Raw genomic sequence first — 18,468 nt, forward strand, 5'->3', positions numbered from 1 at the left:
GAAAATAGCCAAGTTCATTATCAATTGACTTTATTATATATGATGTCCTTCAATACCCAGACAAAATGAGGAAATTCTCAGAAGTATTCAGCTAATTAATTTAGTGGCACTGGTGACTCAGAACCCACAGTTAAACCAACTTTCCTTGTGAGGTCAAATTGCCCCTTCAGTCTTAATAAGGGCTTAATTCCATTGTTTATTAGTCATTTCGGAGATTTTGCACCTAAAATTCCAAAAACAGTTTTAGCTCCTACACACTAGAAATGATGATCATCTCAAACGTTAATTGTCTCATTAACGAATTGCAAGGCCCAGCTGTCAATACAAATTTGCTGAGATAGAGGTTAAAAGAGGTGCACTCTGTGAGAAAATTAGTAACACTCCTGGTTATAGGCAGAATAATGGCACCCCCAAAGATGTCTGTGCCCTAATTCCCAGAACCTGTGACTATGTTACCTCCATGGAAAGAGACTTTGCAAATGTGATTAATGATTTGGAGGTGGGAGATCATCTGGGCAGGCCCAATATAATCACAAGGGTCTTTATAAGGGAAAGAAGGAGGCAGGAAAGTCCAAGCAGATGTGGAAGGGTAAGAGGGAAGTGGAAGTCACAGTGATGTGAGCCATGAGCCACGGAACAGTGGCAGCCTCTAGATATTGGGAACAGCAAGAAAATAAATCTTTCCCTGGCACCTTCAGTATGATTGCAGCTCTGCTGACGCCTTGATTTTACCTCAGTGACACAGATTTCAGACTTCTGACCACCAGAAATGTTAGATAATAAATGAGTGTTGTCTGAAGTCACTAAGTTTTTGGCAATTTGTTATAAAAGAAATAGGAAACTCAAGCAGTCTTGCTTCATTGGTACAAGATACATTATCAGTATTCATAGTGAGCTTTTTGAAAAAAGGCATTATTAAAATCTGCAATGCTCTTACACTTTGTAAAATCACTTATTCTTTCTTTCTTGGGCAAGGGGAAAAGATCTAGAAATGAAATAGCTCCATACAAATCCTATAGTGGTCCTAAATAAGACACTTTTTTTTTTCATTTAAATTTGAAATTCTGTGCCCTACATGATAGATAATAATGTGTTTTTTTGAGTGAAAAATAAAATACTTCTTGTTTTCTTTTTTTTTTTTTTTTTGAGACATAGTTTCACTCTTGTTGCCCAGGCTGGAATACAGTGGCAGGAACTCAGCTCACTGCAACCTCTGTCTCCCAGGTTCAAGCGATCTTCCTGCCTCAGCCTCCCGAGAAGCTAGTATTAGAGGTGGGCACCACTATACTCAGCTAATTTTTGTGTTTTTGGTAGAGATGAGGTTTCGCCATAGTGGTCAGGCTGGTTTCGGACTCCTGACCTCAGGTAAGCCGCCCACCTTGGCCTCCCAAAGTGTTGGGATTACAGGCCTCAGCTACCATGCCCAGCCTATTTTTCATCTTTAAAATACAAAATTTTAACTATAGTCATGTTTCTGTGCATGGGATCTCCAGAACTTATTTATCTTGCATAAATAATGCTTTGTATCCTTTGACTAACACTCCCATTGTACCCTCCCCCAGCCCCTGGCAACCGCCATTCTTCTCACCGCTTCTGTGTGTCGATTTTAGATTCTACATATAGGTGATGACATACAGTATTTGTCTTTCGGTGTCTGGTTTAGTTCACTCAGTACAGTCTATGCTATGTGTATGCTCTGTGTGTGTGTGTACACATGTGTGTGAATGAAAATATATGGTGATCAGAAATGTGACTACAGTTAACAATATTGTATACTTGAAATTTGCTAAGAGAGTAGATCTTTAGAAATATGCTAGGAGGTAATGTTCTAATCACCATCAAAAGAAAAGAAAAGAAAATGGTACTATGTGAGGTTATTGAGATATTAATTAGCTTGATTGTGGTGATTATTTCACAATATCAAAAAATCAAGTTGTTTACCTTAAATATATACAATTTTTATTTGTCAAATATACCTCAAGAGAGCTAAAAAATGAAATTATTGTGCTAATGATTTAAAGTCTCAATTTTACCTCAGAAGTCAAGTTGTTACTTGCACTTAAGTATCTACATGAAACAAAACAGAACAAACTGGTACAATATTTTTGGAAAAGTCACAACAAACTGCTTTGGCATGTGCCAAGTTATATCAAAAGTTGTACTTATACCATGATACCTATTCAGAATATAAATGGGTATGATTTTATTTTGGGTCTGCATTATTTTGGCTAGATTATATGCAAAGATTGTAAGCATTGTGCATTTTATTCAAAGGATGGCAAGATGCCACTGGAAGTACATACTGAACAAACTATTCAGCTAAATTCCCCTGTACTGAATGAAAGGGCTAGAAGCCTGGGAACTTCACATGGGTTCTCGTGTGGATTCCACCAAGGAGAAGCCACATTTCATTCATTGAGGTGTTGCCTACAAAGCCTTAACTATTTACTGTCTGATCCTTCACTGAAAAAGCTTCTTGATCTCTGATTTAAACAATGAGTTCTTGGGAAAAAATTAGATAAACATGTCAAAAAACAGAATAGAGAGTCCTGAAACAAATCCAAGTATTTATGAGAAACTCAACTACTGACACTTCGAACCAGTGGTGGGGAGAATGGGCTGTTACACTGATAGTATTATAACAACTTCCTGACCATTGAGAAGAAGAAAACTAGAATCCTACATCATAAATCTACAACTAAAAAAAAGTATAAAAGAATTAGAATAAAACAGAGAACACTGTTAGAACGTTGGAGCAGGAAAGATCTTTGTTCTCTGACAGAAAAATTAAACACTTTGCTAGTATAAAAGGCAGATAAAAAGGTTTGCAAGAAAGTAATTGCATCATATATAATAGATAAATGAATAAGAGTTAAGGAGTTCCTAGAAATCAGTTTTTAAAAAGTGGCAATGGGTAATGAATAGGCAATTTGCAAAGGAAAAACAGTCAATGCTCAAGCTTAGAAGTAACTGGGAAAATGAAAATGAAAACAATAAGATATCAACTTTTCATTCATCATACAGACACAGTGATAAAAAACCCCAGATGATAATAACCATTGGCAAAGATATGTAAAAAGCACTCTCTTGTCTTTTTTTTTTTTTTGAGACAGGGTCTTGCTCTGTCACCCAGGCTAGAGTGCAGTGGCGTGATCATAGCTCACTGAAGCCTCGACCTCCTGGGCTTAAGTGATCCTCCCGCTTCAGCTTCCCAAGTAGCTGGGACTACAGGCATGCCACCATGCCTAGCTAATTTTTTCATGTTTTTGTTGAGACAGGGTCTCTCTATGTTGCCCACGCTGGTCTTCAACTCCGGGCCTCAAGCAATCCTCGCACCTTGTTCTCTCAAAATGCTAGGATTACAGGTGTGGGCCACACACCTGGTCAAAAGTACTCTTGAAACACAGTCCAAAGTAACTGTGGCTTCTGATGCCCAGAGTCACAATTCCTACTTAAGGTATCCTTATGACAATAGCAGGCATACAACGAGGCATTTCTTCTAACAGTGTTTGTAATAATAACAAGCCATATAGAATCTCAGTGTTCACTGAAAGGAATTTGATTAAATGAATTATGGTAAATTCATACTACAAAATATTTTGCTATTGTTTTGAAGAATGAAGAAAATCTCTATATAATCACTTGACAAGGTCTTCAGATACATTTTATTATGAGAACTAAAAATCAATTCTTAGAATGGAATTTATTTTAGTGATAATGGCAATGATCAATTCTTTCAATAATTCACATTAGAAAGTGGTGATTTTGATATTAATTTATTAATTTATTTGTTTTGTTTTGTTTGAGACAGAATCTCCGTCTATCTCCCAGGCTGGAGTGCAATGGTGCAATCTTGGCTTACTGCAACCTCTGCCTCTTGGGTTCAAGTGATTCACCTGACTCAGCCTCTCAAGTAGCTGGGATTACAGGCACACAGCACCATGCCTGGCTAATTTTGTATTTTTAGTAGAGATGGGCTTTCACCATGTTGGCCAGGCCGGTCTTGAACTCCTGGCCTCAACTGAGTCACCTGCCTCGACCTCCCAAAGTGTTGGGATTACAGATGTGAGCCACCGTGCCCAACCAGAAAGCTGTGATATTGATATTTAGCAATGATACATACTGTGAAAAAAAAAACAACTTTTGGAAAAAGTACTTTTAGTAGTATACAACTTAGGAATTGGAAAAATTGCACATGTATGTATGTACCTATAAAGCACAGGGAAAAATGACTGAAATGGCACATACTTTAAACTCTTGATAGTAATCTCTGGGTAGGGAAATAATCTCTGGCTTGGGGTGCCAGGGACATTGAAATTTTGGTCTCTTCCCATTTGTATAATTGGATCCTTTATAATGAGTATGCAGCATGTGTCAGTTATTCAAATCAAAGAAAGACTATTAGACTCATGTATACAGTCATTTATTTTGTAGCCGATTTTTTGGTGTGCTTTTCCCTGGAAAATATAGGTATCTTTCTTTAAGTCCTAGAAAATATCTTAGGTTTTAAAAAAGATATTCAGGGAAATTAAATACCACATGTCTTCAATTCTAAGACATTGATTTTAAGATATATTATTAATTTAATAACAGCTTTTCAGAAAAATCCAGGACATACAATTTTATACATCACACTGAATGTTTAAAATGATTATAAGATGCATTTCAACTTCACAAATGTTTTTTAGATAAAATGATAATTACAGTAAGCATCACATTTTGCAGAGAAGTGTAGGTAAGTAAGACTGGAGGCTTGATTCTCTACCTTTGATAAATGAATACACATGTGCTCGCAAATTGTTAAGGAGCAGATTCAGGTGCCTCTGGCAGGAATATTTACCGAAGAAAAGACAATCAAGGGTAAACCCACTGCCCACTGGAAATGCCTGCATGAGTAAAGCATATTCCTCTTGAGGGATGCAAGATCTCACCTTATTTGGAAATGGAAATTTGGCTGGTTCCCCTTTGCTAGGTGCTTGAACAGCAGAAAGTGGTGGAAGCCAGGTCATCTCCTGAAGGATGGGATAAAAACAAATATTGTGATACAGACAGAATTAGTAGTCAGCGGTATGTAAAGCAGCTGTAAAGCAGTGGTATGTACCCTTCTCCATAAGGCAGAAGGGTAAGAAATGTACAAAAGCTGAAAGCAGTTTTTTAAAAGATGTGAAATCCACTTTTATGATTTATTTTCCTAATTTTAAATTCTTGTTTCCTTGGCTCTCCACATGCTCCCTTTATACCTTAAAAAGGTCTGCAAGGCTGTCCTATTTTCACTTAATTTAAGGTCCTGATTAAAGGGACAATCTAGTAGCAAAAGTTCTATGGAAAATGCCACACAAAGGGGACTTGGACTTGATCCCATAAAATTCATAGGCTCTCTCTGAAGGAATGCATAAGGTACTTTTAACTTGAGTATCTCTATTGGAGGAGTTATTTATACAATAAGAAATAAAGTATCAGTTCTCAATAAGGTCCACACATCACTTTGGTCTTCATAAAAATGTCACTCATGGAAACTGAAAAAACAAATCACGCCTATGAAATACAGAGAGAGAATGGTGTCAATTCTTATAACACAGTATTAAGAACACAGTGTGAGCCTAACATGGAATAATTTCTCATACGCTTTTTGACACACACTTTTTCTAAGCCTTAGGAGACGGAGAGAGGGGTAGTTTTATCCACTTCCAGTATTCACCTTCAGTTCCATCTCCGGAACAGAGTTGCAATCAATAAATGATTATAGAATTATATTGATTTATAATGACCAGGATGCCAACTTGGCATTTACGAATTAGATCTGAATCCCATTATTATCATTATTATTATTATTATTTGAAAACGAAGTCTCACTCTGTTGCCCAGGCTGGTGGACAAGTGGCATGATCTTGGCTCACTGCAACCTCTGCTGCCTGGGTTCAAGTGATTCTCTTGCCTCAGCCTCCTGAGTAGCTGGGATTACAGGTGTGAGCCACCATGCCTGGCTAATTATTGTATTTTTAGTAGAGACGGGGTTTCACCATGTTGGCCAGGGTGGTCTTCAACTCCTGACCTTGGGCAATCTGCCTGCCTCGGCCTCCCAAAGTGCTGGGATTACAGGTGTGAGCCACTGAGCCCAGCTGAACCCTATTTCTTGATTTGCCTGCACTTCCAAACCTAAGCAAGCACAGAAGCAGTGGTTGACACATTTTCAGAAAGGTGAGAGATTCTCTCTCTTGAGCTGAGGACATTTCTTTACCTCCCTTTGGCGGGCAGGTGGGTGTTTAAAAGGGATTCTATCAGGCTTTTGGAATGAAAGGGCTCTTGGGAATGCTGGTGCGCCTTCTTTTCTTGGGTCATTCACCTTCCCCAGCACCTCAGATGGTGCAGAACCCACATAGGAAGCCATGGGAGGGTGAGTGTGTTCAAAGCCATGACCCTATATCATCTCTTCCACGCCATGACACGTGACACAGGCACTAGGTGGGTTGGGCACATACGCATTCCAGGTGTCCCTTCTCCATTCTGCCGTTACCAACGCTCCCCCAGGAAAGCAAAGGCAGATCCAGCGACCCTTTAGTGTCCCTCTCTCCTCCCACCTCTGCTCCGCAAGTATGTGCTGGTGCCTTGGTCTCCCTTTGAGGTGGCTGATAAGCAGGACTGTCAAGTTTGTGTCCACAGTGGCATCTTTGTCCATGGAGTCAGGGAACTAATTCGTCATTCTCAGAGTTGGGCCACCTTGTCTAGGACCTGGACAGCTCTTACCCATATCTTACCCAAGTCTACACCTTGGCTCTCCCATAGGGTCATCCCACCACTACAAAGTTTCTGATTTTCCTCTTCCATTTTCATTACTGGAGAGGATATGTGTTTTTGCTATAAGTGGTCTCAACTCTTTTGCGGAGAAATTACGCATCAATTACTAACTGTTGAATCAATTGTCGTTTTCCTCTTACGTTGACTCTCTGATGTGTCCCTGAGTCCATTCCACTGCTAATCTAATCAGCCACTCAATTGTTTCCTCGGCAATCACTCTTTGGCTTACACAGTTCACACCGTATGATCCTCAGAGGCCACAATTTCGAAGTACCAACTAATTACTCATGATTAAACATCAGACTTGCACATACCACCCCGGTATGTCTATGTTAACTCTGCATACAGACTCCCTCTGTGTAACAGAATGTCTCACATTTGTGTATTTTTGACTGTTACTAAAATCCAAAGAAATGAATTATTATTTCAGCATGTCCTCCACCAACTCAGGAATAAATAAAATGAAAAGTCCATAAAAAACTGAGTAACAGTACTTTCAAAAGAACACTTCCTAGACAAACAGCTTCTTATAACTGACACTTTCAGGTTAAACTCTGTTTAATATACAGTTTATCCAAGAGTGGAACAGCAGACAAACTTTGAGAGACCACTAAGTTGTGATTCTTAAGGGTAGAAACCGTCCTCCTAATCTTGGTACCTTAATCAGGGTCCATCCCTGAGCACCCACTCATTCCCCGCATGAACATTTCCTGAAAGCTCACCATCGGCAGGCACTGTGACTGTGTCTTATGTACACAAAGTGCTCAGTTCAGCTTCTACTGAATTTGAAAGTTAGGGTATCAGTTCTGGCTATGTCTACTATCAGTCTTTCTTCTCTAATTCAGCCATGCTTGTAATCTTTCCATTTCTTTCTCTTCCTTCCCTCCAACTCACTTATCCCTCCATCTAGTAACCACCCAACCTCACAAGCAATTGACAAAGAAGGCAGATGACATATTCTCTTAGCTTGCTGTCCTCATGCAAATACCCCTGCTCCTTTGAAGCTCCGGCCAGGTGGTTTTGGACCCTCACTAAAGATGAGCCACATCTTTCTCTGTCCACTCTATCCATTTAAATAAGACTAATGGCTCCCTCCGAAATTTTTTCCTGCCCTCCCTGCCTTCATGATATTTTCCTGTTGGTTTTTAAAGGCAACTGGGCAATCTTGTGGGCACCCTCAAGCATTTCACTTCATCTTCTTGACATGTTCTTCTTTTGAGTCTATCTCTGCTTCCCTCACATGTTTGGCTTCACAACTCTGACTTTAACTCTGACCTTCAGACTTTGTCTTGAGGCATCGGAATCCTGGCTTTTCCCAGTCTACTTTGAGCCAGCTCATTCCAAGGGGTCTCCAAGCCCTATTTCTCATCAGGTAAAAAACTGGCATATTAAATTGCTCTTGAAATTCAATACCCAACACTAGCCACCTAGCAGACATCTTAGCTGGCTTGTCCTACACTAGTGAGAATTACTTGTAGGTCCATACACAACTGGATCAAGCCCTCATTCACATCTCCAATTTTGGATCAAGCTCTCATTCTGGCTTCTCTGGTTCTAGGCTTGAGATATTTAGGAAAAGGTAACTGTGCACAATGGTGGCAATACAGCAGTAGGACACTGACTTCTCTAAACTTGGGGCCCCCTTTCCTTCTTCTTTGAGTTTCTCACCAGGTGGTTTTGAATCCTCACTAAAGATGAGCTGAATCTTTCTCTTTCTATTCCACCCCTTTAAATCACCCTAATGACTCCCTCAAAAATCGCCTCCTGCCCTCCCTATCTTCATAATATCTTTCTATTGGTTTTTAAAGGCAATTGGGCAATCTGGTGGTGGCTTGGGCAGTCCTTGCATTCATTCCTAGTCTGTTCCTTTTTCTGAGTTCCTCAGACATCCTTTCCACATTGTGATTTTTCTTGAGCCTCAGTTTGATCCTTGCTTTCTCACAACAGGTGACCTTGCCTCCTATGGCACTGAATAAACAAAGGCTCTTAAGTGTAAATGTTTCCCAAGGACAGATCTATGGGTGTTCATGCCTGACCCTGTTGCTTTCCCTCTGGTCTGACTGGAAGAGGCATGAGTTCCAAGCTGATGCCTGCCTGTGCCCTCTGTCTGTCTGTTCCTCTGTCCTTGGGGATCTAGTTCCATCGGTATCCCACTGTTATTGTTCTAACATCAATCTTTCCTTCTCCACTTGCTTCTTCCCCCAAGACTGACAAATGATCTCAGGCCTTAGCCCTTCCTGACCTGTATTCCTCCTCCAGCTGCTCTTCATTTCTCTATTTTGCTTGATAGCTAACATTCTCAAAAAAGTCTTTATACTTGCTGTTTTGACATCCTCATCTACCATTTCTATTTTTGACTTATTAAGATTTCTTGTTGCAGATTATACACATAAGAGTCCAGATAATATTGTGCATGTGTGTGTGTAAGCTTAAGATTAATGAAATGAATACCTGTAAACTCATGACCCACCTTTACATTTCTGAGAACTTATCAACCACTTGCAATAGACATAACATTGCATAATTACAGCCCTTACATAAGCCCTCTGTTGTCAAGGTCATTAGGTTTCCTTGAATGCTCACTTCCTTCTAACTGTCTTCTCCCCTGGCTCCCAAGCTGTCCTCCTGGCCCAGCTCTACTCTTGGAGATCTCATGCTCATTCTTTTTTGCTGAAGCTTCCTTTCTCTCACTGTTCCTTGGGTGTTTTGTGTTCAGCCTTCCTCTCACTACCTTTTTTTCCCAGGCTGATCTTGCTACTGTGGCTTTAAAAACCATCTAGCATGCTGGTGATGCCTAAACGCACTTCCAGGTCTAACGTGCCCACTCTAGATGTCTCAACCCGGGTGTTCATAAGCGATTCAAACTCACACAAACTTTTCCTCTTCTTGTATTTCATATCCCATCAATGGCAGCAACATAAACTCTTCAAGTCAGCATACTTCGAGTTATCCCACATTCCTTCTCTTTCACTCACTCCCTCATAATAACAAAAATTCTCATTTATTAAGCACTTAAAATATATTATATATGATTTTAAATGCTTTACACGATTTACTTAATTCTCATACCCACCCTGAAAGGTAAGATTTATTATTTTCTTATTTCATAGAGGAGGAAACTAAATCACTAAAAGGTTAAGTGATTTGCTGAAGTTCACCCAGCAGCTGGACTTATCATATCCTGGGCTACCGCTAAGTGGATCCAAGACCTTGTCCATTCTAGCCATCTCCAGCCTCCCAAGCTGAGAGCCCCTGAATATACCATGCTTTTTGCACATGCTGGTAGCACCTCCCAACCTCCTATTGTTTGCTGGGTTGTTTACTCATCCATCAAGACCTAGCTCCATTTCCTCCTTTCCAAAGAAGACTTCTTTGGTCAAACCAAGCCACTGTTGACTCAGCCTTCCTTTGTGCCACATCTCCCACATACAGGTCTCTATTAGAACACTCGTCCCTTCTGTTGTGGTTACTTGTTTATACATCTGTGCCTCCCCTATAACCTGTGATGAACCCCTCAAGGCTGTATAATTTTTGTCTGGTGGCCCAGCACCTAATACAGAGCCTGGAGCAGAATGGGTGCTCACTTTAACATTCAGCACTCAATCTCTGCAATGTGTGTCTAGCTTTCTCTCCTTCCTGTTACCTGAACTGCCATCCGAATCACACTCATTATCTTTAACCTGGAGTACTCTAATAGTGTCCTGATTGGTTTGCTTTCTTCTGTTCACAGTCCACCCTCCACACAGCTGTAAACTGAATTTTCCTAATTCAGAAAAATTTCACTGCTATAAAAATCTTCATATGAGGCCGGGCACAGTGGCTCATGCCTGTAATCCCAGCACTTTGGGAGGCCCAGGTGGGCAAATAACCAGAACTCAGAAGTTGGAGACCAGCCTGGCCAACATGGTGAAACCTTGTTTCTACTAAAAATTACAAAATTAGCTGGGTGTGGTGGCACACCCCCGTAATCCCAGCTACTCAGGTGGCTGGAGGTGGGAGAATCGCTTGAACCTGTGAGGTAGAGGTTGCAGTGAGCTAAGATTGTGCCACTGCACTCCAAGCTGGGTGACAGAGCCAGACTCCGTCTCAAAAAAAACACCAAAAAAAAACAACAAAAAAAAACAAAAAACAAAAACAAAAAAAAACACCAAAAAACGAAAAACAACTTCATATGCATCATCACATCATAATGATCATGACGATGGCGATGGTGACTCTGAAGATGGTGATGCCTCCTGTTGCGTTTTAGTTTTCAAAATACTTCCCCGTGCATATTCTCACTGATGCCCAACCTTTAAAATCACATATTACAGAAAGGAAGTTAAAGTTCAAAAAGATTAACTGATTAGTCCAAGGTCACTCAGTTCCTAAGTTTGGCCAGATAATTCTTTATTCCCAGTCCAGTATTTGTTTTCCACTCTATTGCATTTACCCTCAGAAACCTCACCCTAGTACTCTAGACCTTCTACAATAAGGCCCCAGTCTTCAGTCTCATGCCTTTTACTGCTCTACAAATACCCTACCTACAAGAAAAATTAGCCTCTGCTTTTACTTACACCATCCCCTTGGTGCATTATGCCCGTCACCATATGTCTCTGGGTCTCTCTTTAACCATTAAGGCTCATCTCAAACATCATTTGTTTCTTCAGGCTTTTGCAGATTTCCCTTCTATGTCAATACAATACGACAGTTCCCTGCTGACGTTCCTCCAAAACACTTATTTCTTTTTCTCTTACATTCTGTTTTGTGTTATAGTTTTGTGAATATGTACTTCAATCTACACTCAACCATTTCTCTCTCTTTGAATGCTCCTTCTCCAATGTAAAATAAAAATAATACTTAGGAATCCTAATAATCTCTTTTAAGAGCATTCAGTTTTACTAGGCATAATCCCCAAATAGGAATTCTAATAATCCCTTTCAAGAGCATTTGGATTTACTCAACATAATCGCCTAAAGAAGGACTATAAATTTCTTCTGAGAGGGATATTATCTACTTATCTTTGTGTAGACTGGAACATCTTACATAGTAAGTGCTCTACATAAACTTGTTGAATTGAACACCCACATTTCAATGCAAACTTGCTTGCTAATTTTGCTTTAATTATAGCTAAGCATTTCCATGTGATTTTTCCATCTAATGAATTCTACTAACTACATGAAGGAATAGTAAAGAAAATATAGTACTTAAAGCATTCAGGTCTCTAAGAATTTCCAAAAACTAAGAAATATTTGTATGGATTATTTTAATACATTTGTAATGTAACACAAATACACAAAATGTTACATAAGATACATATACAGAATAAAACGTAATTTATAAGGTGCAATGCTTTTATGAGATTGATTATCCATTACATTACAATTTCACACTAGAATTGCATGGGAAAATTAAGGGCGAATAAACTATCTCATTTTCCTCTTCTATCACTTGCTAGCCTCCTGAGCTTAGGTAAGTCACATGCTCAGTAAACTACCATAATTTCCAGCTGCGGACTTTATGATCAATCAGATCTCAGTTTGTGGTACCTCAAAACCAGAGGAAATGGGGATATAACTATCCCATGGTTTAGTCATAAAGATTAAATGAGATTATACATACATACATATATAAAAAAACTAGCATAGTTCCCGCCTTCACATTTAAGCATTCAATAAAAGACAGCACTGATTAATATCAAGCTACGTTTCTTAATTGTCTCTAAAATGAGAAATAAAACCTCACTCTGAGCTTTAGTTATTGGGAGTCTGAGATGAGAGAATATATGGGAAAGAGTTTTTTAAACAAAAGGATAAGTATCATGCAAATATAGCCTGTAATTAAGCTAGGGTTATTAACACAAACTATGTATTACTAAAACAGAAAGATATTTAAAGAGATAATTATGATTCCTAAGTATGATCTGTACTTTTTATTGGAGAAAACGTCCCTAAGTTTTTTCACAGAAACAGAATTCTGACAAATAATAGCAGTCAGTGGGTAATACAATTTGATAATGTATTTCATTTGCACCTCATTTCTGGTAATGATTTAAAATATAAGCAAAGGTAAAATTTATCATTCCTGCTAAAATTGGACTTAGCTTGCTCCACATTATTTTATCACAGAGAAAGAACGCTATTTCATTACAAGGACACTGATCTCATGTCACTGTGGCCATGGTCCTCACCCCTACCCGTGTTCCTGACTTCACCCCTGACCACCCTTTCATTGCTGCTTTGCTTCTGTTGACCTACTTTGGCCATCCTTTAACCACTTCCCAGACCACATGGAAGACGGGAAGAGAAATACAATGTTTAAAGTCACTCACTCCAAAATCTAGCTGGTGACCTTCCGACCGTAAAAACTCCCCTGCCCTCTCTTTGATCTGTCTGTCTTTGCTCCTTTTTCATTTTCTTGTCACTCAGGAATAAGGCTGCACCCTATTCCCCCAGCCTTGTGAGGTCCTCAGTTTTGCCCTTAGGTTCTTAGTCACCTGCCCTTTTTTGTGAGATAAAGTCTCGCTAAGTTGCCCAGGCTAGCCTCAATCTCCTGGGCTCATATGATCCTCCAGCCTTGGCCTCTCCAGTAGCTGGAACCACAGGTGCACGCTGCCATGTCTCCTCCTTAGCCTTTTAGATACTCTAAGTGACGAAACTGAGAATCCACATATCTGTCTCAACACAGCATTGCCAGTTCCATCTCCCTACACAGACGTCTAGTTACTTAAGGGATACATTCAGGTGACTTCTTATTCCCTGAATAGGCTTATAATGCTAAGACTCTTTATAGTAAATATATTCACTTTTCTCCTAAAATGAAAGAACAGATGTTTAAATGATAAGGGTACAGAATATTGCTCTTCATAACTGTCTAACGTTTTCTCTATCCTCCATAACCCAATTTTTAGGAGGTCATGGGGCACACGGGCCAGTTTCCATTTTCACATCTACTCTACAGCAAGACTGACCCCAGTCTCCAAGAACCCACACTCCGATGGTGCGTAGACTTTCATGTGCTCAATCTGCACAATGCCCTTCTCCCTCCATGTAGCTGCCCACTTTTCTGATGCCAGCTGCCTCTGCCTGTTTTAGGACAAGTGGTAGGAGGCCTCAGGCATCCTCACCTCATGGAGCCGCTCTTTGTTACCGAAGGAGAGAAGAAACAAAAATAGAATTTTAGTCTGAAGTTGAATCTTTTGAGTTCAGAATGTGCAGCTATGAAGATATGCAAAATCTATTTAGCTTACAAATAGTTCCAACATGAAAAAATTTAAACCATGTTTTAATTTTCCTATTAAAACAAGTGAGGGAAAACACGCTTCTCCTGGTCTCCCTCCCTTGTCTGTAGCTGACACAGGAGTGTTCCATCTTGAACAGTTACTATGTCACCTTTGCTCAAAGTTTCCAGTGACCCGGGTGCAATCGTTCAAGAAGCTCTGCCACATGGCACCATCAAGGCCTGCTGTGGCCTTACTGTCTGCTACTTTTCTGTTCCGTCTTCCTCAAGCTGCATGGCTTACTTCCTGTCCTGCCCCAGGCTTTCCTGACCCTACTTTGTTTCACTTTTCCTTTCACGTTATTCCATCTTGCTTACCTCTGCATTCTTCCTCATCCTGGCCTTTCTGTGAAGGTGACCTATGCTACCCTGAGCAAGCCCTCTCTTTCTACCCTCCACTTATACATGATCAATGCCACTTTTTTTTTTTTTTTTTGAGATGGAGTCTTGCTCTGTTGCCCAGGCTGGAGTGCAGTGGCCCAAACTTGGCTCACTCCAACCTCCGCCTCCCAGGTTCAAGCATTCTCCTGGCTCAGCCTCCTGAGTTGCTAGGACTACAGGTGCATGCCACCACACCCAGCTAATTTTTGTATTTTTTAGTAGAGACAGAGTTTCACCATGTTGACCAGGCTGGTCTCCAACTCCTGACCTCGGGCAATTCACCTGCCTCGGCCTTCCAAAGTGCTGGGATTACAGGTGTGAGCCACCACGCCCAGCCAATGCCAGTTACTTAGCAACTACATGCTACCTGGTGCTGTGAGCTTTCTTGTTATGTGTTACCATGATCAGATTATTTTTTAAATCCCTACTAGATTATAACCTCTTTGAGGGAAGGTATCATCTTTTAGAATGTTCTTGTAACTCCTCAAAGGCCTAGCCCAATGGTCAAAATAATAGCAATTCATTAAACCTCTCTGAGATTCTCTTTTCTTGCCTGTAAAATGATGGTAACAAGAAATTACACTTGTTTCACCAAGCATATGTGACTGTTGCCAGGATCGAGGGATCTGCCTGGCAGATGACCGCAGTTAACTCCAGAATTCTTTGTGCTCAGAAACTTACTGTTTTCTAAACAAGATATGGAATGAATTCTGTGACTCAGGAATAAAAATGCAAGATGCCAACATTGACGTTTATGTGTGGCAGTGACTGCTGATCAGAGCGTGATTTCATTTTCAGTTTCTGCATCAGAATAATCACTCAGCTTTTCAGTTCTTTCACACATATTATTCGTGTTATGACACTCTTATCAGATAAGTGCTGCCAACAACAGACATGGTAATTTTTACTACACTGCATTTCCTCTAAATGCCAGCAGCTAACAGGACCACTGTACCTGGTGAAGAGGAAAACACTCCCATGGGCCTGTACTTGGGACGCCGAGCACCAGCTCTGGAGTAAGATCAAGTGGGAGAAACATATTCCTTCCCTAATGGGATTGCAGAGTACATTCTGCCTTTCAATCCATTCCTGGCATTTGTGGGCAAAGACCTGACATTCCCCTTTAAACACAGGGTCAGACTTAAAGGCTCAGAACTAGTAAGTCACACTCAAAACCTTTAAGTTGGCCTCTAAATCAACAAAAATTCACAAACACTCTATAGTTAAAAAAAAAACCCTATAGTTTGAAAAGTAATATATATAACGCATTCATATCCATTAATAATAGTAACAGGCCAGGAGCAGTGGCTCACGCCTGCAATCCCAGCACTTTGGGAGGCTGAGGTGGGAGGATTGCTTAAGCCTAGGAATTCTAGGTTTCAGTGAGCTATGATTGTGCCACTGTACTCCATCCTGGGTGACAGAGGGAGACCCTGTCTCTGATCATAACAACAGTTGCCATTTTGATGGAAATATTACTGATTAAAAGCTTTTAGAAAAATAGTAGCTGCTGAAAAAAGTACCTTTAGAAAAATCTGTTTCTCATAGTATAACATAGGCTGTAAAATGCCAGAAACCAAAATCGCAATTGATTCAAACACAGATACAAATGAGCAAATAACCAAAAAGACTGCAAAAAACAGGGCTAACAAAAATCATAGCAAAATCTTGTTTCTTCAATCTGAAAACCCAGGAATATGTCCAATTTGAACTTAAATAGGCCTGAGAAGGGGCTCCCAGGAGCTGTACATGTATTTTTGGGTCTTATACTGACCCACTGGATGACAGAACCTCAGAATGGGATGCTGATTAATCTAATTCATTGCAATGCCTGGGCTTCTGAACTCTGCCCCTGCCTGCAATGAGGTTAATCATCAAGGGATAAAATGGGGTAACAATCAATAGAATCAGTCTGAGAGGCAGCTTTCAATTCAGGTTTTGCAGACTGACAAGTACTAAAGTAGCCCTTCAAACTGGAAACCCTGAGGGTAACTCAGAGCTGTGCATCACACTTGCTGCTTGGTCTGTAAGAGTCTCACTTATCAAAAAGCAGAGGCCACAGGGCATCTGGCCTTTCATTGTTTCCTTCACATCGTCAAAAGGGCTCCTAATTGCAAGGTCAATTCCATGCCATTGGAGATCCCACCTTTCACCTCCGTGACTTCAGCTTCCCTGGAAACCGAACTTTCCATGGAGATGATTAGAACATTGAGAAACATCAAGATACCATCCTCACCTTAAAAGTTTCATGCTAGATCCCTTAATTTTGTACCTTTCTGGAGAATTCTTGTTCTTCTTTTGCATTTTTCCAGCTTTCTTCTGGCGTAGAGGATGAGAGTGACCTGTCTTATTCTCTTGACTCTTTGTGTCAAGTACATTCCTGTTCTATTATTTACTTGAAACTTTTTTGAACAAAAAAAGAAACATTTTAAATTTTTTCTTCAATCCACCTGGCTTTCAATGTTCATTTTATTACCTGTGTTTAAAAAATAATATGATTCTCATTCTTCAACTTGGAGATTTTTTGAATTGAGCATTGTGTTAAAATATTAAAAGTAGTAAAATTTATATTGGGTTTTCAGAATTTTAAGAAGATGGTTTTGCTGCGGAGCGTATAGCTGCATGGACTGAGTGTGAGTGACTCTTGTTAAACCCAGGTGACTCCAACTTCACCATGGCGCCCCTGCTGCAATATACAGGCCCCTGCTAATTTCTGGCCCTCGTACAAATCTCATGCTCATGATCAGAAGCAATAATTTGTCTAAATTTAAATTTTAAAAATGCATTTTTTGACACACACAAAAAAAGAATTTGAGGGGCATTGAGAGAATTTCCCAAATTTTGAATCTGGGGCTGATATATCACTGTGTCATTTCTAAGCCAAATCATGTCAAATCATGTTAACTTGAGGTTTATAAAAAGTAAGCCAATTCCTGATCAGCTCGGGAGAAAATGCATGTTACTAACTATGCCACTGACACCTTATTTCTGACTCACATAATACCTTTTAGTGGTAGCCCAAACACCCAGAAGTGATCCTTCCTAACAGACAAACAGATGATCATTGAACTAACTGTGGTTTGCAACAATCAAAACGTTCTTTCATATGCACTTAAAGGAAAAGATGGCATCATTTGGGACAGACCAGAAGACTGTGGAGGCTGGAAGTCTCCTTCCAGAGGGTGAAAACTGCATCCTTGGCCATGTGTTCCACATAACCCATTCCTGAACCCCTTTCCACAGATAATCTGGAAATGTGCACTCATAAAACCCCTGTGGCAATTGCAGAGAAGTAGAGAGTGGAAGAGATCAGGCTTGGGGTCAGCATCTGAGAAACCTTGTATAATTTTGGCCTTGCCACAAACTAGCAGACTGACCTTGGGCAAATTTACTTTTCCAATTATTAGTGTCTTTATCTGTAAATTGTATTAGTCATCCTATCTTGCAGGAATACCTGAATGGTTAGTGATAAACATATAAAGAACCTAGCATAACAGCTGTCACACAGTAGGTGCTCACAAAAATAATTATTGCTGTATTACACCTTTATAACTAGTGATGGCAGCTTTTGGATTTGACCCAGTGAGGAAAAGGGATGAATACAGAAGATGTCTATGAATTTGTTTTTTAATCTATTTTACTCAGTTAATTATTTAATATTTAACTGGTTAATTATTCATAGTCAAATAGAAGGCTTAATAAAAATGTGCTTATTAAACAATAATTTGCTTCCCTAACTCACTTCACCACTAAAGCAGCATATGCATAAAGGGAGGGAAGAATGCTATCTCAGGGTCTGGAATTTTTCTTGAAAGGGAAATCAGCATGCATCCTCTTTCTAGTTTGGGGCTCTAAAGATTAGAAGCTTTGCCTTCATGCCTATAGACTACCCTTGCAGGCACCAGCTCAGGTAGTATAGGAGGTGTTCGGCAAGCTAGGAGTGTAGGGGGAGGCCCCCCGGCTATGATGACAGGGCAGTGATTACTGTCCAGGCAGGTGGCTGAGCAAGGTGACAAGCCTGGGCAAGAATAAACG

General features: G+C 40.1%; 1 protein-coding gene across 7 annotated transcripts in view; it reads right to left on the minus strand.

Moving 5' to 3' along the window:
- AFF3 (ALF transcription elongation factor 3) overlaps positions 1-18,468 on the minus strand; it is a 565,049-nt gene that overhangs the window by 207,903 nt on the left and 338,678 nt on the right. For all 7 annotated transcript variants that reach the window (XM_064371398.1, XM_021671747.2, XM_064371399.1 and 4 more), the window contains one exon: positions 4,932-5,012. In XM_064371398.1, the coding sequence (XP_064227468.1) occupies positions 4,932-5,012 (81 nt within the window). The remainder of the gene's footprint in view (positions 1-4,931; positions 5,013-18,468) is intronic.

This window comes from Aotus nancymaae, unplaced genomic scaffold, assembly GCF_030222135.1.
Source record: "Aotus nancymaae isolate 86718 unplaced genomic scaffold, 86718_ANA_hifiasm-v0.15.2.pri h1tg000131l, whole genome shotgun sequence".
NCBI lineage: Eukaryota > Metazoa > Chordata > Mammalia > Primates > Aotidae > Aotus > Aotus nancymaae.